We start from the raw sequence: 22,027 nt of genomic DNA, 5'->3' as shown, positions 1-22,027 counted from the left end.
CTAAATTTTATTTTTCAGAGCTTGTCTCCTTATTAGCAATATCTGTGTATATCTAAACAATTTTCAGATCCATTTCGCAGCTGCATTTCATGTGTAGCATGTAAATGGTTGTAATTCTTGTTAGGTAATTGGTAGATAGTCATGTAAATAACCCTAGTCCCACATGGAATAAGAGTAGAATATGTATTGTGATTTGTGTATAGTTATAAATAGAGCTACTATAAAACATTTAATAGAATATCAATAATATTTTTTCCCGTGCTTTCTCACATGGTATCAGAGCGGTAGTGAGAAAATACTCGTGCAATCTACCAACGGTTACAGGAAGAAACAATTGCCGTGCAACTTTTCCGGTGGCTGTTTGCGTCAAAACCATTTTTACTGGGAGTGAGGTGCCCAAGGTAGAATTGACTCGACTAGGACCCGAAGACTTCACTAAAATGATTTCGGCAACATTGTGGGTACCTTCCAATATTTTAGGTTTCAACTTGCCGTAAAGAAAATATAACTGCCTTTCTTTGATAATTATTTTTCTAACATGGGCCTAATGCCATAGCAAACAGTCAACCTGACTACTAGGGGTGTCAAATGGGCGGGTTGAACTGATATTGGGTGAGTCAAAATGGGCTGAGTCAATAAATAAGTGGGTCAGTGACGCGCCCAAAAGTTACTTGGTCTGAGATTGCCTGGGTCAAAATGGGCTAAAATTTGGGTCATAACCCAACCCACCCTTTTCTTATCAAGCTTTAATTAATATGTATTGTTTTCTATGAATTATTTTTTATCAAATAAGACTTTTTCTTTTAATTATGGTCATATGTAACAAGGTTAGTCATGGATCAATTATTTTAAAGATATTTTAACAAGGTTAGTCATGGATCAATTTGGGCTAAAAATCAGCTCAACTTTAGATGGGTTGAGATGAGTTGGGTCAAGATGCTGAGTTCAACAAATAGGCGGGTCAGTGACCGGTCCAACCTTGGGCAGGTTGGGCGGGTCAAATGGGTTTGAGTTCAAATTGTCACTGCTACAGAGTCAGGCTATTTAATTAAGGTAGGAATATCTTCTTTAGTCAGCATAAAAGAGATGCCGATTCATTACATAATAATGTTAGATGTGGTACATAGTTATATTTAGTTAATATGCAGAGTGATTGAACGGATCTCTGAAAGATGGAAGACTTTTAATTGAGCTCTTGTGAACTTATTTACCAGCTTCCATAGTCTTGGCATTGAGAAATTAGAGTGTATTAGGTTGAAAAGCTTGATTATTCCCTCAAGCTTGATTGATAATTTATAGTAGTTACAGTGCATACAATTTTGACAAGTGTATAATCACAGAATAAGCTCATAATCAAATCTCAAATCAAATCAAATCAAATCAAATCATATTGAATCTTAATACTCCCCCTCAAGCAGGAGCTTATATATCATAAGCTCCAAGCTTGTTACAAATGTATTGGATCCGAGGTCATCTTAGGGATTTAGTAAAAACATTTAACTGATCCTTCGAGCTAACAAAGCCGGTGACTATGCATCTGGACTCGATCTCGTGTCTAATTAAATGACAATCCACCTCTATATGTTTTGTCCTCTAATGAAAAACAGGATTTGTGGTAATGTGGAGAGCAACTTGATTGTTGCGAATTAGCTTCATTTCTTTGACTTCTACAAACCATAACTCTTGGAGGAGTTATTTCGACCAGATAAGTTCAGTAATGGCAAGAGGCATAGCTTGATATTCTGCTCATGCACTAGATCTGGCGGCAACATCTTGCTTTATTCTTCCCCAAGAGATTAGGTTTCCTCCAATCACAAGACAATATCCAAAAGTGTAACGTCTATATGACGGAGAACCTGCCCAATCTGTATGAAAATATCTAACAATGTTTAGATGACCCTTGTCTTGAATAAGAATCCTCGTTCCCAAGCTCTTTTGATGTATCTGAAGATACGAATTTTTTGCATCCCGATGACCTTTACACCGTGTTTGGAGGAATTGACAGATGACACTTACTGCAAATAAAATATCTGTCAAAAGCTGTCTCTATCCAAGAACAAGTTTGACACTCATTTCCATAGGAGTATCAATAGGTTTGTAATCTGCCATGGCGGTCACCTCTAGTATATTTAAGGCGTACTTTCTTTGTGAAATCGCAATACTTGTCTTAGATTGTATAGATCGCCAAAAGTACTTTAATTATTGTTAGTTAAATAGTTATATGTAAATAATCCTAGTCCCATAAGTAGTAGGAGTATAACATATATTATATATAGGGGTCATTGTATCATTATTAATAAGTCAACATAATATAATTTTTCCTGTGTAATTCACATGGTATCAGAGCGAGGTTGTGAGAAAATATCCGGGAAAGAAAACTCAGCCGAAATAATCGCCGTGCTTCAATCCGGCGACCTTTGTAGGGCTGTTTTTCGTCATGACAATTTCTGGTGGTGTTGTGCAAAAACCAACACCGCCAAAAGGTCCTCCAACCTTCAGCAGCCAAACCCCAAAAATAATCTCCAACATCAGAGTCTCCACGTGCTCTCACGCGCCCATCGGAATTTCTTTTCTCCGACGAGATTTGTCTCACGTACCGGTCGTTTTGGAAGATCAAGACCTAAGTGTTCTTATTGTAATAAACTTGGACACACTCGTGAAGTTTGCTATTCTTTACATGATCGACCATCCAAAAATGCTTATGTTGCTCAGACCGAGACTACAGGTAACCCGAGATTTTCTTTATCTGAAGGGGAATATAATGAGTTCCTTCGGTATCGAGCAAGTAAGCAAACATCTCCACAAGTAGCCTCGGTTACTCAGATTGATACTTCTGTTGCTGGTAATTCTTTTGCTTGTGTTTCCCAATCTAGTACTCTTGGACCATGGGTCATGGACTCAAGCGCTTCTGATTATATCTCTGGTAATAAATCACTTTTGTCGAATATTGTGTATTCATAGTCTCTTCCCACTATTACTTTAGCCAATGGGTTTCAAACTAAAACAAAAGAAGTTGGACAAGCTAATTCCCCATCTTCGGTCACTCTAGATTTCGTTCTTTATGTCCCTGGCTGTCCTTTTAGTCTTGCATTTGTTAGTCGTTTGACTCGTTCCCTCCATTGTGGTATATATTTTATTGATGATTCTTTTATTATGCAGGACCACAGTATGGGGCACACAATTGGCACAAGGCGTGAATCAGAAGGCCTTTACTACCTTAACTCACTCAAGCCTTTACTACCTTAACTCACTCAATCCCTCCATAACATGTCTAGTTACAGATCCTCCAGACCTAATTCACAGACGTTTAGGACATCCGAGTTTATCCAAGCTTCAGGAGATGGTGCCTAGTTTGTCTAGTTTGTCTACATTAGATTTTGAGTCGTATCAGCTTGGGAAGCATACCCAAGCCTCCTTTCTACATAGTGTTGAGAATCATGCAGAGATTCCTGTTCCAAGTAAGTAGACATATCGGATTCCTGTTTCTTTAAATTTGTCATCCTAGATATTACATCATAAAAAATGAGAAATGTCATTAGTGTATAAAGTCCGAGCCTTTTCCCAAACTAAATGACATGTCTGAAATAGACGAAATAAAGACATCAACTTGGATCAATAGATCGCCACAGGATACTATATCACTGAAGGGCTCTGAAGTGATCATGAAGCTTGAATTATCAGAACCCTTATTTTTAGAACCGAAAATATCAAATCCAAGAGACATAATTGGATTAAAGAGACGTCTAAATCAAATATCACAAAAAAAAAGAAGAAAAATCAAAGACAATCACTAGAGATGTCGCAAAAGTTACTATAGCTTGCCGGAAATCATTGTATCTTGTTGAAAAATTATACACTTCTCGGAAACTAAAGAAAAATAGCAAGGTTGACTCGGAAAGGCTGGCCAACTCCTTTGGAAACAAAGTTCTACTCCAAAATTTAGCCCGAAGAGGTGTCACTCGCCGGCACGTGGATCTGACGCGTCGCCGGCGTCAGAGGTTCTGGAAGCGCGTGAAGGCGCGTGGATGGGATTCTGCTGGCGTGGTTTTCTGGTGTTTGGTTCTTCCCTGCACCTGGTGGTGGTGTTAGGTTTCACAAAAAAACCCAGTCGAGGAGAAGTAACATAAAAAGCACCCTGAAAGTCACCAGAAAGAAGGCCGGTGACTGTCCCGGACTCGCTGGTTACTGCATACTAGAAATTTCTCACTGATGCGTTGATACCATGTGAGAAGGCATGGGAGATAATATGTTTACAGACATTACATAACACTAATACCTATTCTCTGATGTGGGAGACTAGTATATTATTATATATACTAGTATCTAACAACTCCAATGGAAGATGGTGAGATTTTGGATTTGGGAAGCAAAATTGACTGAGGATTTTTGATGTTGCAGAAAAGCATAAGACATAGTATTAGGCTGAAAAGCTTGATTGGGAATTATAACAATTACAATTACAATTGTATACATTTTTGGTAAGTGTATTTCTGAATAAACTCCTAATAAAATCAAATCATATAAATTCTTAACAGGCATAAAGAAAATATTCTCCGACTGATCTTATGTTTTAAATCATCTTTTGTGATGAGTAGTCCAATTCAAACCCATAAAATCTATTCATGCAGTAAAACAATAAGAACTAGCGCATTGCATCCTACTGAGAGGATGGTGATAAATGCACATTTCCTTGAAGATTCCTTTGGTTATGTCTAGATGACAGCCTTTTTCTTACATTGCTCTTTATTTTCCTTGATTTGGTTAATATCTTTTATAAATTCTCCAAATTTAGGATAATGTTCGCGAACTCCATTTCTCTATGGTTGACGGTGACTTCAAGAAGTTTGAAGGCAGATGGTCTGTGAGAACTGGAAAAAGGTAAGATCTTTATTGGAGCAGACAGAACTTCTCTTTTCCTAATTTCCCTTTTATGTTGTCTTCTATATTAATGTCAAAACCTGCAAATGCCTTTTTCAGAAAATAAGGTAGGATTAGGAGAGAATTGGCCTCAAACGAGTCAAAGGACAATTTCCCCTAGTGCACTTATGATGCAGACATATTTCTACATGTAGACATAGTTCTTCTTTAGTTTCTTATTGCCCTGGTTTCCTTTTCAGGTCTTCAACAGCTATACTAAGTTATGAAGTTAGTGTCATACCAAGGTTCAACTTTCCTGCCATTTTCTTGGAGAGGATTATCAGGTCAGACCTCCCAGTAAATCTTCAAGCCTTGTCCTACAGAGCTGAAAACAGTTATCAAGGCGATCAGAGTGTTTCTGTCACTTGTGCTAATACCAAAGCAGAACCTGGTTCTTCCCTTATTTCCGTGATGAGAGATATTGATTGTGCCATATCCCATGAGAATAAATCTTCCTGTGAAAACTTAAAGGACAAGTTTGTCAAAGACACTTTTGGCCCGTTGGCACCAGCTACAAGTGATGTGAGTAATAATTGGGGAATATTTGGGAAAGCTTGCAGACTTGACAAGCCATGCGTGGTGGATGAAGTCCATCTCCGAAGATTTGATGGTCTACTGGTAATTGATAAACTTTATACTATGACTTACCTTTTTGTGCGAAGCCATATTATTTTGGTAGTCCCTTTGATAAATTGATTTTGGATGAAGGAAAATGGAGGGGTTCATCGCTGTGTTGTTGCTAGTATTACAGTAAAGGCTCCAGTTCGTGAAGTATGGAATGTTTTGACTGCTTATGAAAGTCTTCCCGAGTAAGTTTTATGGGTTTTCTTCTGATCATGTTTGAGTTTTTTATAGTAAATTGTTCATGTAAACTCATCATTGATATCTGTTTCCTCTGGTGATTACATTTCAATTAGTGTATATTTTAGATGTGCCTTTAAGTGGCAGAAATGAGGGAAACTGGGTCTTGCTTTGATTCATAGATATCACTAAATGTCTTTTGGCTAGCTACATAAAAGTTTCTTAAGCTGGAAACAGTAATATAAGGTAGAATTCTCTAGTTTGTCTTAAGTAAAGTCTCTCTGATGTTTAATTCCATGTTTCAGATTTACCGGCTTAGAGAGATACAATCTCTGTATCCTGGTTCTTGTGAAAGTAAAAGAATTCAATGGTACTATAGAACCATTTGACTAACCCTGGAAGAACAAACCTTAGCTTCCTAAAGATGCGTAAATCCTCGTCAATTAATTATTGCATGGTAAAAATGAAATTAAACTACAGACTAAACCAAGCACTCGACATTAGAAATTCATCCAAAGTTTGAAATGCTTAGAAATAGAAACTCGTTGAATCATAGTCTTATTCAGTGTAAAGCAAATTCCTAGCCTTTATAATATCTTGCAATCAAGGACGTCTTATTGTGGAATTAACTGCTTTGTTTGTATTGAGATATTATAATTTCCGGCTTGGTCATAATAATGTTAATTTGTCCCGAATTGTTGCAGGATAGTTCCAAATTTGGCAATCAGTAAGATTTTATCACGGGACAACAACAAAGTTCGCATTCTTCAGGTGGGTTGCGTTTGAATTAAATAACAGAATAAAGCAGCAGTATATTACATTTGAACTGCACGGAATTGTGTTATTTCATACTGAAAGTAATAACATTTTCTTATATCTAAACATCCATGAAAGAGAATCTTAGAAAGTTTTTCTTAAATTGTGTTAAATAAACCTCTGATGTATCTCTATAAATTCTTTCCTTGTGCCTGCAAAGCAAATGCCTTCTCCATGATGGGTTTGGTAACATTGTTTCTGTTTTTCCCTTTTCTCCCTTCTCACAGGACTAATCGTTTCCTATAATCTGGTTCTTTTATTTGGTAGAGTGGACTCTTGAATCTTACAAGAGAACCTGGAGAAAAACCAAAATAAACAGAAATTAGCAAAATGATCTGAATGGGTCTTTTACTTGGCTTTGGTAATGATAATTAAAATTCTTAATATATAGGACCTAAGGTTTTCGACTAGAAAAAAAAGTTGAATGATTATGGACCATAGGTGACATGAGACACCACTAGGCATTTATTTTGGATGACTCAGTTTCCAAGTTTGACATGGAGTAGGGACTAGGGAACTCAATCTCCTAGTTAGTTTATCTTTTTCCCACTATTCCTTGGTGTTGTTGCCTACCAACTACGATTTCTTTCTGTAGGAGGTTTAGGTCCACTCCTTTGCCTATAAAATGGGGAGATATATTGAGATAATTTGTGTAGTTGTGGAGAACCAGAGAGAATAGAAAAGCAAGAGGTTGCGCTTCTTTATGTGTTGAAAAATGGTGTGAGAGAAATAGCACGGGAGAAAATATTATTAATATACCTATTAACTGTTTACTTACATTGAGCCTTACTTATACATACACTTTACATATTACACACTACCTATTTTCCAATATGGGATACTAAGAATACATAACATATCTAACACTCCCCCTTAGTGGCGTACGCAAGAATTTTTGTAAGTGGTGTCAATATTTGAAGAAGTGAACAAATGAATAACTTAATCTAACGGCAAGGGTGACATTTCTTATATTTATACCCAATATTTTAATTTTATGAATTATTTATACATACATATTACAAAAAAAATTGACGAAGCGGTGTCCTGTGACACTGCTTCAAGCAAGGTGCCTACACCCCTGCTCGCCCTCAAGTCGGTGCATATAGATCATATGTACCGAGCTTGTTACAAATATAACCAACACGAGGATCAGTGAGGGACTTGGTGAAGATATCTGCAAGCTGATTATTTAACTTCACAAACTCTATAACAATATCTCCTGAGAGTATCTTTTCTCCGATGAAGTGACAATCAATCTCAATGTGTTTAGTCTTCTCATGGAATTCCAAATTTGATACAATATGAAAGGCAACTTGATTATCACACACCAGTTCAATCTCACTGATTTCACCAAATTTCACTTTCTTGAGCAACTGTTTGATCCAAAGTAGCTCATATGTTGCCATGGACATTGCTCGATATTCTGCTTCTGCACTAGACCGAGCAACCACATTCTATTTCTTGCTCTTCCAAGACACCAAATTACTCCTATTAAAACACAATATCCAGACATAGAATGTTTATCAGAAGGTAATCTTGTCCAATCAACGGTTGTGTATCCACGTTCTGCTCATGGCCTCGATCCTCGAATAGTAATCCTTTGCCTGGGGCATTTTTTATATACTGAAGAATTCGGATAACTGCATCCCAATGACTATCACAAGGAGAGTTCATAATTGACTTACAACACTTACTCGAAAGGAAATGTCAGGTCACTTACTGCGATGTAATTCAACTTATTAACCAACCGTCTATATCTTGCAAGATCACTAAGAGGCTTTCCCTGTCCTGGCTGAAGTTTAGCATTCGGATCCATATGAGTGTCAATGGGTCTATAATCCGTCATTCCTGTCTCTTCAAGAATGTCTAAAACATACTTCCCCTGTGAAATAACAATACCAGAGCTAGATTGAGCGTCTTGAACAACAAAAATAGAGAGGCTGTTTCCGAACCCTCTGTATTGAGCGACTTCAATACCTAAAAAATACTTCAATATACCCAGATCCTTAATCTGGAATTGCTGAAAGAGATGATGCTTCAAACTAGTAATACCACCCGGATCATTGCCAGTAATAACTATATTGTCAACATAAACCACCAAATAATACACATTGTGAGAAGGCATGGGAGAAAATATGATATATTGATATTGTATGTGATGCGATACAAGAGGTGCTATTTATAGCTACTCTATACAAAGGGGATACTACTCCTATTCCAATGTGGGACAATTACATAGCTATCTCTAACACTCCCCTCAAGCCGGAGCATATAAATCATATGTACCGAGCTTGTTACATATATAATCAATGCGAGGACTAGTGGGAGACTTGGTGAAAATATCTGCAAGTTGATCATTCGATCTCACAAACTTCGTAGTAATATCTCCTGAGAGTATCTTTTCTCTGACGAAGTGACAATCAATTTCAATGTGTTTAGTTCTCTCATGAAACACCGGATTTGATGCAATATGAAGTGCAGCTTGATTATCGCACACAAGTTTCATCTGACTGATTTCACCAAATTTCAACTCCTTGAGCAATTGTTTGGTCCAGACTAGTTCACATGTTGCCATAGCCATTGCTCGGTATTCTGTTTCTGCACTAGACCGAGCAACTACATTCTGTTTCTTACTTTTCCAGGGCACCAAATTTCCTCCTACTAAAACACAATATCCAGACGTAGAACGTCTATCAGAAGGTGATCCTGCCCAATCAGCATCCGAGTACCCAACGATCTGCTCATGACCTCGATCCTCAAACAGTAATCCTTTACCTGGAGCCGATTTTATATACCGGATAATGCGGACAACTGCATCCCAATGACTATCACAGGGAGAATTCATAAACTGACTTACAACACTCACAGGATAAGAAATGTCGGGCCTAGTCACTGTGAGATAATTTAATTTACCAACCAGCCGCCTATAGCTTGCAGGATCGCTAAGCAGCTCCCCCTGTCCAGGCAAGAAGTTTAGAATTCGGATCCATCGGCGTGTCAACAGGTCTGCAACCTGTCATCCCTGTTTCCTCAAGAATGTCTAACACATATTTCCTTTGAGAAATAACAATACCTGAGCTAGATTGAGCAACCTCAATACCTAGAAAGTACTTCAATCTGCCTAGATCCTTAGTTTGAAAGTGCTGGAAGAGATGCTGCTTCAGATTAGTAATACCATCCTGATCATTGCCCGTAATAACAATATCATCAACATAGACTACCAGATAAATACATAGACTTGAAGCAGAGTGGCAATAAAACACAGAGTGATCAGCTTCACTACGAGTCATGCCAAACTCCTGGATAACCGTGCTGAACTTACCAAACCAGGCTCGAGGAGACTGCTTTAGACCATAAAGTGACCGACGCAAGCGACATACAAGGCCACGAGACTCCCCCTGAGCAATAAAACCAGGTGGTTGCTCCATATAAACCTCATCCTCAAGATCACCATGAAGAAAGGCATTCTTAATGTCCAACTGATAGAGGGGCCAATGACGAACTGCAGCCATGGATAGAAAAAGGCGAACTGATGCCACTTTAGCCACTGGAGAGAAGGTATCACTGTAATCTAGCCCAAATATTTGAGTGTATCCTTTGGCAACAAGACGTGCCTTAAGTCGATCAATCTGGCCATCGGGACCAACTTTGACTGCATTCCCAAGTTCCGTGGTTCTAGCACGGTCGCTCAACTGTCACATTCGGCTTGTTTATCTGATTTTATGCAATTATGAGCTCATGTGCAAATTTTAACTCTTTACCGCTTTCATTATATTTTTTAAGGAATGTGAACATCGTTTAAAAACATGTCTTTGGATTGCGTTACATGAAATGCACCCGCAATCCTGAACATATTTTATTCAATGTTTTGGGATTTGGATTTGGGTCGCATGAAATGCACACCCGAGTTTAAGAAGGTAAGATTAATTAAATCGCGCCTAAAGAGTCTAACGCGTTATTATCTTTGGGGAAGGCAGTGAAATTCACTAAACAGTCCATCCCAAATTCTAAGTAATTATTATGACCAATTATTGAGGGCCCCGCAATTTGCATTTTTGTTTGGCGAGGCTCGTCTCGTTTTATTTAAAAGGTCGTCCTATAGCGACTATGTTTTCTATTGAGTTTGTCTCTAATAATGAAAGAAGAAGAACGACCCAACTTTATTTACATGCTTACAAGTTAGTTATAGTCGGGTTCCGAATATGATTTGTCAAATTCGGAACATGAACGCGTATATGGGCAGTTGTTTAGATATTACGGGCCCAGGCCCAATGTGCATAATGTGAAACTCGACTTGGGCCATCCTTATTCCAATTTGGCCTAGTTAACCCATTTTGTACATGTTCAACATTTATAAGGGGGGTGAAATGTAAAGTACTGCTTGTTTGATCAAGCAATATCCCTACAAATAAAAAAAGGCTATTTGTTTAAAGAAGTAACTATTGGATACCTAACATGCTTCTTGACAACAATGATGAATTAACAGAACAGGGCTACTGCAACATTAGTCCCTTTTAATTATAAGCAAAACATAGAGTTCTCCAACTAAATGATATGTATAAAGGTTCAGTTACATCACAGCTAACTACATAGTTCTATTAGAGAAAGCGAACTATCATACATACAACTAATGTTCAGTATGTTTCTAAAGTGAATCCAAAATAACTTCAACTCTTCATTTCTTTGTATTCATGCTTCAAATTTCAGCCTACATTGATCAGTGTATCAGTGGTGTACCTGGTATTTGGGAAAGCAAAAAAAGAAGAGGAATGATCAGTGCAGCAGTAGCACACACAGCAACAGCAGCAACAAGAAAAACAGCACTCAGCAGCAAACGACCCAGCAGTCAGATTTTTGAAACCCAAACAAACCCAGCAGGAAAACCCAATAATAACCAGTAGGAGGAACCAGCGACAGGTTTAAACCAAACAGAAAACCAGTGAACTTTCAAACCAACAGAAAACCAAGACACTCAACTGAAACAGTGTTCAACAAGTAAAGAAACCAGGAAAGCTAAACTGAAATCCAACAGTGTCCCAACACAGCAGACTGGTGCACGAAAGCAGTAATTTCTGATTTTGTCAAACACCCCAGAAAAACAGCCTCAAACTCCTTAATGTGGAGTTTCAGCTTTAACACTCTATTTCTCTCAATTTCTGATGTCCACCTCTAAACTTAACTCTCTAGCCCTCAAACTCAACTGTCCAGCCTTAATTTCTGATCTCCGACCCCTTACTCTACCCTAAATGAGCCTATTTATAGGCAAAATACAGGCAAGCCCCAGGCTGCCTCGTTTTCCCCAGCCCTCAACTCTGCCCATACCCCTTTATTTCCCATTAACATGTGTTTCGTGCCCCAAATGGTATGGGCAGCTGACGATCCCCAACTAATCCCCCATCAATTCATTTTATTATTACCAAATGTTATGGGCCTATTATAATACTCAATTAACAACCCATGCTATCAAGTTTTGTTCCCCACTATTGTATTAGTTTAATCACACTTCAGTACCCTACTGTCAGCCCACTTAAACTAACCATTTCTGATCTTTTCACACCCCCAAACTACCCCTGTTAGCCCCTGGTTATTACTGTTTTACCCTGCTTCAACAGCCTGAAATTTTGAACTTTCGGAAGTTCAATTTCAGGCTGCCCTAAACTGAGTTCTAGCTATTACACTGCAGCTACAAACCGTTCACAGATAATGTCAAACAATCAGCTAAACGACAATGGTTCGATCAATCATATGAAGCTATACGAATAAGAATATTTGAACATTCAGTCCTATAGAACTAATCGACGACGTTTATCTAATCGACTATACAATTTATAACATAGAACAATCAGTCGATCAAACAAACAACACGAACAGGGCATCAACGGGCTTCAGACAGCTTTGCACAAGACAAAGGAACAACATGAATTATCTGTTCGACGATATTAATCAAATCGAATATGTATCTCATCATACACATTTAACAATAAGCAGAAGAATAATCGACCAAATAAAAAGGTCTTACGAAGATGGAGGAAATTGAAAGAACACATCAGAAATACCAAACAAACTGACTAAACATGTTAACAAACTCAAACAACACTCAAACAAAATAGAAAAGAAAAAGGAAAACTCACTGTGGAAGCTCAACAACAAACGACCCAGGCCTGAACCGGATTTGACCATTTGAGGTCGAACAGACTTTAATCGAGGTGTTCTCAATCGAGAACACTTCGATTAAGGTCTATTAGACCCTAACCCTCCGTTTAAACTGGCCGGATTCCCAAAGTTCTTGTGTTCTAGGGTTTGAACATTCCGATTTGGGGCTCGAAGGTTTGTGGGTAGATTCGGACCAAACCAAGCTTGGTTTGGTCACGAGTGAGGGCAGGGTAATGACTGGTGTGAATCTGGGGTGGGTTGGTGTAGATCGGGGTTTTGCTCGAACCTTCAAACGAAGATTCGAGACGATGGGGAATGATTCGAGGCAAGGGGGTAACAGATCCGTGTTCAGGGTGGTTGGGTGCATCAGGGGTGTTAATTTGGTGGTCACCGGCATCGTTGCCGCCGGGTTTATGGTGAGAGTGTATGGTGGCGGCTAGGGTTTGGAACGGGGGGTTTGGGTTTGTGTTTGGGACGACGGTGTGGTATGCGAAGGGGGGGTTGGTTTGGGGGCGTGGGTAAAGGGGAGGCCTTATATACGGGACGTGGCAATTGACTTGAGCCGTTAGATCAAATGATCTCAACGGCTTGGATTAACTGGTGAGGGACAGGACGGAGTTGTTTGGTGTAGAAACGGGGTCGTTTGGTTTTAATGAGGGGCTGGGTCGACCCGGGTAAGCAGGTCGGGTTACGGGCGCGATCGTGGACCGTTGGATGAGTATGGATGAATGGCTCAGATCAAACGCCCTATGCGGCGTCGTTTGGGGGCGTCCCTGGAAGGCCTGGTTTTGGACTGGGTCATTGTATTGGTTTGGGCCTGATTTTAGTTGAATTTTTGGCCCAAAATCCGATACTTTCCTTCTATAAATTAAACAAAAATTCCTAAAAACCAAAATTAAACTACACAAATATTAATTAACACCTAACAACAGTCATTACACGAATTAAAACATTTAATAAAATTACCAAGACAACAAAATAGAATAAAATGCCTATTTTTGTGATTTTCGCTTTTAAAAAACCAAATAATGGTTAATTAATTCCTAAATGTACCATTTTTCCTAAATGCATGCAACATGTATTTTTGTATTTATTAACTAAGCAAGGCGAGCATTTACGGACAAAAGAATTATCAAAATGTCACACAAATCCTCAAAATTGTACCCGAAGGTAACTTGTTTTATTTCTTTTCCGATTTCTTTTGGAGTAGTTTCCGTGAAGCAAAAATCACGTGCTCACAATCACCATGAAGAAAGGCATTCTTAATGTCCAACTGATAGAGGGGCCAATGACGAACTGCAGCCATGGATAGAAAAAGGCGAACTGATGCCACTTTAGCCACTGGAGAGAAGGTATCACTGTAATCTAGCCCAAATATTTGAGTGTATCCTTTGGCAACAAGACGTGCCTTAAGTCGATCAATCTGGCCATCGGGACCAACTTTGACTGCATAAACCCAACGACAACCAACGGTAGATTTACCTGAAGGAAGAGGAACAAGCTCCCATGTACCACTTGTATGTAAAGCAGACATCTCGTCACTCATAGCCTGTCGCCATCCTGGATGAGACAATGCTTCACCTGTAGACTTAGGGATGGAAACCGAGGACAATGAAGATATAAAAACATAATGGGGAGATGACAGACGATGATAACTCAAACCAACATAATGAGGATTAGGGTTTAGTGTGGTCCGTATACCTTTTCGAAGTGCAATCGGTGTACTAGGAGCAGGATCCGCAGTAGGAGCCGTGTCAGGTGCAGGACGAGAACCAGATGGGCCTGATGTAAGGAGCGAACGACGATGATAAGTCAAGAGTGGTGTTCCTGTGGCTGGGGAACTAGGAGGGATAACACTGGACTCCTCAAAAGTTGGTATGGGTGAAACCTCTGTGGTTAAAGGTGGAAGAGGATTACTAAACTCCTCAAAAGTCGGTATAGGTAAGACCTCAGATATGTCATGGTGGTCAGCAAGAAGTGACATCAGTTGTGAAGAAAGGTTTAGACTCGAAAAATGTGACGTCAGCTGACATAAGGTACCTATGAAGATCAGGTGAATAACAACGATATCCCTTCTGAACACGAGAATAACCAAGGAAGACACACTTGAGAGCACGAGGAGCTAACTTATCTTTCCCCGGGGCTAAGTTATGAACAAAACATGTGCTCCCAAAAACCCGAGGTGGAAGAGGGTATAAGGCTGACTGGGGAAACAATATTGAATGTGGAATCTGACCCTTGATGGGAGATGAAGGCATCCTATTAATCAAATAACAAGCTGTGAGAACTGCATCGCCCCAAAAACGCAGCGGAACACGAGACTCAATTAGAAGTGTGCGAGCAGTCTCAATAAGGTGCCTATTCTTTCTTTCTGCAACCCCATTTTGCTGAGGGGTATAAGGACAAGATGTCTGATGAATAATTCCATGAGAAGACATAAACTGCTGAAACTGAGAAGATACATATTCTAAGGCATTATCACTGCGAAAAATGCGGATAGAGACACCAAATTGGTTTTTGATTTCAGCACAAAAACTCTGGAATATAGAGAATAACTCAGAACGATCTTTCATTAAGAAAAGCCAAGTACATCTTGAGTAATCATCAATAAAGCTAACAAAATAACGAAATCCCAAGGTTGAACTGACTCTACTAGGACCCCATATATCAGAATGAACCAAGGAGAAAACAGACTCTGCATGACTCTCAACACTACGCGTAAAGGAAGCTCGGGTATGTTTCCCAAGCTGACACGACTCACAATCTAATCTAGACAAACTGGATAAACTAGGCACCATCTTTTGAAGTTTGGATAAACTCGGATGTCCTAAACGTCTGTGGATTAGATCTGGAGGATCTGTAACTAGACATGTTGTGGAAGGACTGAGCGAGTTAAGGTAGTAAAGACCTTCTGATTCACGACCTGTACCAATTGTCCGTCCCGTACTGCGGTCCTGCATAATAAAAGAATCATCAATAAAATATATACCACAATTGAGGGCACGAGTCAAACGACTAACAGATGCAAGACTAAAAGGACAACCAGGAACATAAAGAACGGAATCTAGGGTGATAGAAGACAATGGGTTGGCTTGTCCAACTCCTTGTGCCTTAGTTTGACATCCATTGGCTAAAGTAACAGTAGGAAGAGACTGTGAATATACAATATTCGACAAAAGTGATTTATTACCAGAGATATGATCAGAAGCGCCTGAGTCCATGACCCATGGTCCAAGAGTACTAGACTGGGAAACACAAGCAAAAGAATTACCAGCAATAGGAGTGTCAGTCTGGGCAACTGAGGCTACTTGTGGAGATGTTTGCTTACTTGCTCGATACTGAAGGAGCTCATTATATTCTTCTTTAGATACAGAAAAGCCCTGGTTACCTGTAGTCTCGCTCTGAGCAACGTAGGCATTTTTGGGTGGACGGCCATTTAAGGAATAACACATTTCGCGAGTGTGTCCAAGTTTGTGACAATAAGAACACTTGGGTCTAGATCTCCCAAAACGACCGCCTCCTCGTCTATTCTCCATACATTGAGATGCCCGAACATCCACTGTCTGGGATGCAAGAACAGAGGAATCAAGTATCTGTGATGAAATCACTGGGTGACTTGGTGCTGCAGCAAGGCGAAGTAATCGAGAGAATAATTCATCAACTGTAGGGACAGTCGGACTCGCCAAAATCTGGTCTCGTACTGAATCAAGATCATGAGGAAGTCCAGCGAGTGTAAGAACTAGAAACATTTTCTGTCGCTGCTCTTGTTGTTTTGACACACTAGCAGAAACTGGCATCAATGTCTCAAATTCCTCCATGACTGCCTGTACCTGACCCAAGTAAGTAGACATATCTAATTCTTGCTTCTTTAAGTTTGTCATCCGTGATATCACATCATAGAAGCGAGATATATCATTAGTGTATAACGTACGAGCCTTTGCCCAAACCAAATAACATGTCTGGAATGGCCGAAACAAAGGCATCAACTTAGAATCAATAGAACGCCACAAGATGCTACATAATTGAGCATCAATTTTTGCCCAAAGCGCTATCGCCTTTTCATCTCCTTCGCTAGACTGTTTAATCAGATGATCTTGCACACCTTGACCTTTACACCACAACTCGACAGATGAAGCCCAAGCTAAGTAGTTTGAACCTCCCATTAAAGGTTCCGAGGTAATCATAACATTAGAGTTTCCAGAACTCATGCTTTTAGACCCAAAAACATCAATTCCCAAAGACATCTTGTAAATTATTACCAAATAAGAGAAATAATCAACTGTAATCCACTGAAAATAGAGTAAGGAACACTGAACCAGAATAGTAAACTACTGTAACAGTTGGAAAGTTACTGTTGCAGCCGGAAAATATTCAAAGTGGTCGTAATGAAATAAAAACAGTAGGGGTAGGATCGGAATTACCAGAAGACCCAACTGTTCTGAAGAAACTTTTTCAAAAAATAGCCGGAAGTCAACTTTTTGAAATCACTATTCACGCCGGAAAAATAAAAAAGTGGTCGGAATTTGGTGTAACCTGGATGGGTAGGCTCGGAATTGCAAGGGAAACAATCTGTCCTAAAGAGTCGTCGCCAAAAAATGGCCGGAAGGTGGCCCACGCAACGTTGGAACTTCGCCGGAAAATTTTCTTTGGACAACTACAGTACCGCCGGAGATTTTCACTGGGATTTGGTCGCCGGACAGTGACTACTCTTGTGGTAGTGTTGGATTTTGTGCACAACACTGACTGAGACAAAGCAGACGCAAAACAACTTTGAAAGTCGCCGGAAAAAAAGGGTTCCGGTGACTGATTTTACTTCCCGGAATCGCTGGAATTTATGCACAGCGATAAATCTCTCACGATAGCTCTGATACCATGTGAGAAGGCACGGGAGAAAATATGATATATTGATATTGTATGTGATGCAATACAAGAGATGCTATTTATAGCTACTCTATACAAAGGGGATACTACTCCTATTCCAATGTGGGTCAATTACATAGATATCTCTAACACACATATTTGGAGCATAATGTCAGATAAAATATAGAGTGATCAGCTTCACTACGAGTCATGCCAAACTCCTGAACAACTATGCTGAACTTCCTTGTGCACGAAATAGAAAGAATAGCTTGTCTTCTCATTCCAAGAGGTCAGCAATATAAATACATGTACATCAGATGCTAACTAAGGAAAGAAATAAAAAGAGATTCCTACAAATCTGCTATTTATGTACACTACTAAGAAAGAGTCTACATTCATTCTATAATAAGTGTCTAGATTCATTCTATAATAAGTGTCTAGATTCATTCTACAACACTCCCCCTCAAGCTGGAGCATATATGTTGATCATGCCCAGCTTGTTACAAAGGCAACCAATTCGAGTACCATTCAATGCTTTAGTGAACAAATCAGCTAGTTGCTCTCCTGTTTTCACGTAGCCAGTGGAAATCAAGTTCTCTTGAATTTTCTCACGAATAAAATGACAGTCAACTTCAATATGCTTGGTTCTTTCATGATACACCGGATTTGAGGCAATATGGAGCGCAACTTGATTGTCACACCAGAGCTTTGATGGAGTAGGATGCTTTAACCCTATTTCAGTTAAAAGATGGTGTATCCACATTATCTCACATGTTGATTGTGCCATAGCTCTATACTCTGATTCTGCACAGGACCGAGATACAACATTCTGTTTCTTACTTCTCCATTATATCAAGTTTCCACCAACAAATACACAGTAACCAGTAGTAGACCTTCTGTCAATCTTGGATCCAGCCCAATCTGCATCTGCAAAACAATCAATGCGGGAATGCCCGTGGTTGCTATATAATATGCCAAGTACAAGAGCTCCTTTTAAGTAACATAGGATCTGCTCCAAAGCCTCCCAATGTTTGATTGTGGGCGCGGACATGAATTGGCTAACCTTACTTACTGCAAAAGCAATATCTGGACAAGTCACAATGAGATAGTTTAATCTCCCAACTAACATCCTGTATCTATCTGGATCATTAAATGGCTCGCCATCATCTTTTATAAGATGCAAATTAGGAACCACTGGAGTACTGCACGGCTTGGCAGCCAACTTACCAGTTTCTGCAAGTAAGTCAAGAATATACTTTCGCTGAGATAAAAAAATCCCCTTCTTGCTTCTAGTTACTTCTACTCCCAAGAAATATTTCAGTTGTCCCAAGTCTTTTGTATGAAACTTAGTATGCAAGAAAGACTTGAGAGAAGAGATTCCTGCATAGTCACTTACTGTAATCACAATGTCATCAACATATACAACAAGGAAAATAGATTCAGCTGTTGATTGCTTGTAGAAGACTTGAATGATCACAATTGCTCTTTTTTAGCCAAAATTCTTGAACTACCTCACTAAATTTACCAAACCAAGTTCGGGGACTCTGCTTCAAGCCATATAAGGACTTCCTTAAATGACAGACCTTTCCATACTCCCCCTGAGCAACAAAACCAGGTGGTTGCTCCATATACACCTCTTCATGAAGATTACCATGAAGAAATGCATTCTTAATATCCAATTAATGCAAAGGCCAATTCTCAGAAGCTGCTAGAGAAATGAACAAGCGGACAGAAGTAAGTTTGGCAACCGGAGAGAATGTGTCTGAATAATCCACTCCATAAGTCTGAGCATACCCTTTGGCCACAAGTCTGGCCTTAAGTCTTGCCACAGAGCCATCTGGATTAACTTTGACCGTGAAGACCCATTTGCATCCCACTGCTTTCTTTCCATTATGTAAATTCACTAAATCCCAAGTATGGTTTTCCTCTAAGGCATGTATTTCCTCAAGCATTGCTTCAGACCATCCAGGATGATTCAAAGCCTCTTTCACCGTTTTGGGTATAGAAATGAAGTCTAGAGACGCAATCAAAGATCTAGACGCGGGGGATAAGTGGCCGTGGGAAACAAAATTAGCAATAGAATATGTGGATTTGCAAGTACGTGTACCTTTGCGTAAAGCAATGGGAAGGTCAAGGTCTTTTGGAGGATCAGGTGGAAGAGGAACAGATGACGAAGGAATTGGTGCAGGAGACGTATCATTTGTCTCTCGCCTGCGCGAGTAAACTTGCACAATAGGTGGTCTTGCTAACACAGTTGGAGCAGGTGTTGAAAGCACAATAGTCGATTGGTGCTCGATAGAAGAGCTAGGAGATGAAGGAACATCATCTGATTGTTCTGTCAAAGTACGGGTAACCTGATATACTAGCCACTCATCTTCCTCCCCCTGACTTGTAGAGACGGGAGGTGCATAGAAGAATGGTATAGTCTCTGAAAACACCATATCAATTGACACCAGATATTTACCAAGTTCAGTAGAATAACACCGATACCCCTTCTGAAGGCGAGAATAACCAAGAAAAACACACTTCAATGCCTTGGGATCCAACTTGGTAACAGATGGTCGAACATCTCGAACATAACATGTGTTTCCAAACACCTTAGGTTCCATAGGAAATAATAACTTATTTGGAAAAAGAATACTGTAAGGCATATTACCTCCAAGCACAGTAGATGGCATGCTATTAATCAAAAAGCAAGCCATGGAGACCGCATCAGCCTAGAACTGTTTAGGAACTTTCATTTGGAACAGAAGTGCCCGAGCTGTCTCAAGTAGATGCATTCTTCTTTTCAGCAACTCCATTTTGAGATGGTGTATCAACACATGAAGACTGATGTAGTACACCATGTTGTCTCATGTAGGATTGAAATAACTCTGACATGTATTCTTTAGCATTATCACTCCTTAGAATACGCATCGAAGCATTGAATTGAGTTTTGACTTCAGCACAAAAGGTAGAAAAGTGAGTAAACACTTCAGAGCGACTCTTCATAAAGTAAATCCAAGTCATTCGGGAAAAATCATCTACAAAAGTGACAAAATACTTATGTACAGTTTTAGAAACAACAGGACATGGTCCCCAAACATCAGAATGAACTAACTCAAAAGCTGATTCAGCTCGCTTGTTAACCCTTGGACCTAATGAGATGCGATGATGTTTTGCAAATCGACATGACTCACAATCCAATGAAGAAATATTCTGAAATCGAGGACAGAGCTTCTTCAACAAAGGTAAAGAGGGATGCCCCAATCGATAATGTGCTTCAAAAGGAGACACGACACTAGAGCATGCAATAGACTGTGGCTCCCATTCATCAAGGATATAGAGATCACCAGATAAATACCCTTTACTAATAATTTGCTTTGTCGTAAGATCAAGAAACAAACAATGATTGGGAAAGAACGCTACACAACAATTAAGGTCTCTGGTGATTCTACTAACAGAAATCAAATTAAAGGCCAAGTTTGGTAGACTTAATACAAATGATAGGGTAATAGAGGAAGTCGGTTTAACAGTCCCAGATCCAACATTGCTACATGTTGTTCCATCAGCTACAGTAACTGAAGAGGGTGCTTTGTGTGATCGAAAGCTAGAAAAAATATTTGGATTACATGACATGTGATTTGTGGCACCTGAGTCAATCACCCATTTATTTGAAGAGGTAATAAGACATGTTTTATCTGGTCCGGCAAAAGTAGTAACTAAAGAAGATTCCTTAATTGATTTATGATATTGAAGGAACTCAAGAAACTCATCCGAAACAAGGATTGTTGGACTAGAAGTTGTATCACTATTTCCTCCTTGCTTACTGTTTATAGTCATCCTATTTCCAACTAATAAAACTCACTGTATCAAAATAAGTGATGGAGAATCCAACTGAAAGACCCAAACAAAATATATTCGAAAGCAGAAATCAGACAATACTTGAAAAAGACAGTAGCCAGCGCAATCAAAAGCCTGAGAATAGCCAAACTCAAGGTTGCACTCAAAAAGACAATTTTTGAAATCTAACCAAGCTTTAGATAACCTCCAAGAGACAATATCAAATCACAAATTCGTGAGCAACAATCCAATTCACTGTTGCACCCGTAGAAAACCTCTGCCAATTCCTAGAATCAAAATAACAATCAGCAACTAATAAAAAATTTTCAAACCTAATTAAAAAGAATGTTCAAAGATTCAGGTTTCAAGGCTCTTCTTCTCCAAAATGTGGTCCACTACCACATGACCACCACAATTCAACCAAAACTTCGAGGGAAAGTCATAACGGGAAGCTAGACCAAGATTGATCCACGAACGCGCCTCCACACGCAGCTTAAACAGAAGTATCTCCGGCAGCTTCATCGGCACGTGAGACGCACGTGCTTCTCCTCCGACCACCAGATTTTGGGGTTTTGTAGATCGGGGGAGTTTTTGATCTAAGTCCGACAAAGCAGGATACCCTACTCTAATACCATGTGCATGAAATAGAAAGAATAAC

At 39.5% G+C, this 22,027-nt stretch overlaps 1 protein-coding gene across 2 annotated transcripts in view; it reads left to right on the top strand.

Annotated features, from left to right (window-relative positions):
* The window catches only part of LOC104215003 (uncharacterized), a 42,776-nt gene that overhangs the window by 6,888 nt on the left and 13,861 nt on the right, over window positions 1-22,027 (top strand). The window contains exons 2-6 of one of the 2 annotated variants that reach the window (XM_070174457.1): window positions 3,160-3,458; window positions 4,793-4,878; window positions 5,118-5,535; window positions 5,626-5,726; window positions 6,423-6,489. In XM_070174457.1, the coding sequence (XP_070030558.1) occupies window positions 3,438-3,458; window positions 4,793-4,878; window positions 5,118-5,535; window positions 5,626-5,726; window positions 6,423-6,489 (693 nt within the window). In that variant the 5' untranslated portion in view covers window positions 3,160-3,437. The remainder of the gene's footprint in view (window positions 1-3,159; window positions 3,459-4,792; window positions 4,879-5,117; window positions 5,536-5,625; window positions 5,727-6,422; window positions 6,490-22,027) is intronic. The other variant, XM_070174456.1, reaches the window with a different exon arrangement.

The sequence above is a fragment of the Nicotiana sylvestris genome, chromosome 5, assembly GCF_000393655.2.
Source record: "Nicotiana sylvestris chromosome 5, ASM39365v2, whole genome shotgun sequence".
Taxonomy (NCBI): Eukaryota; Viridiplantae; Streptophyta; class Magnoliopsida; order Solanales; family Solanaceae; genus Nicotiana; species Nicotiana sylvestris.
The sequence above is the reverse complement of the archived record's forward strand: the minus strand, read 5'-3'. Positions and strand labels throughout refer to the sequence as shown.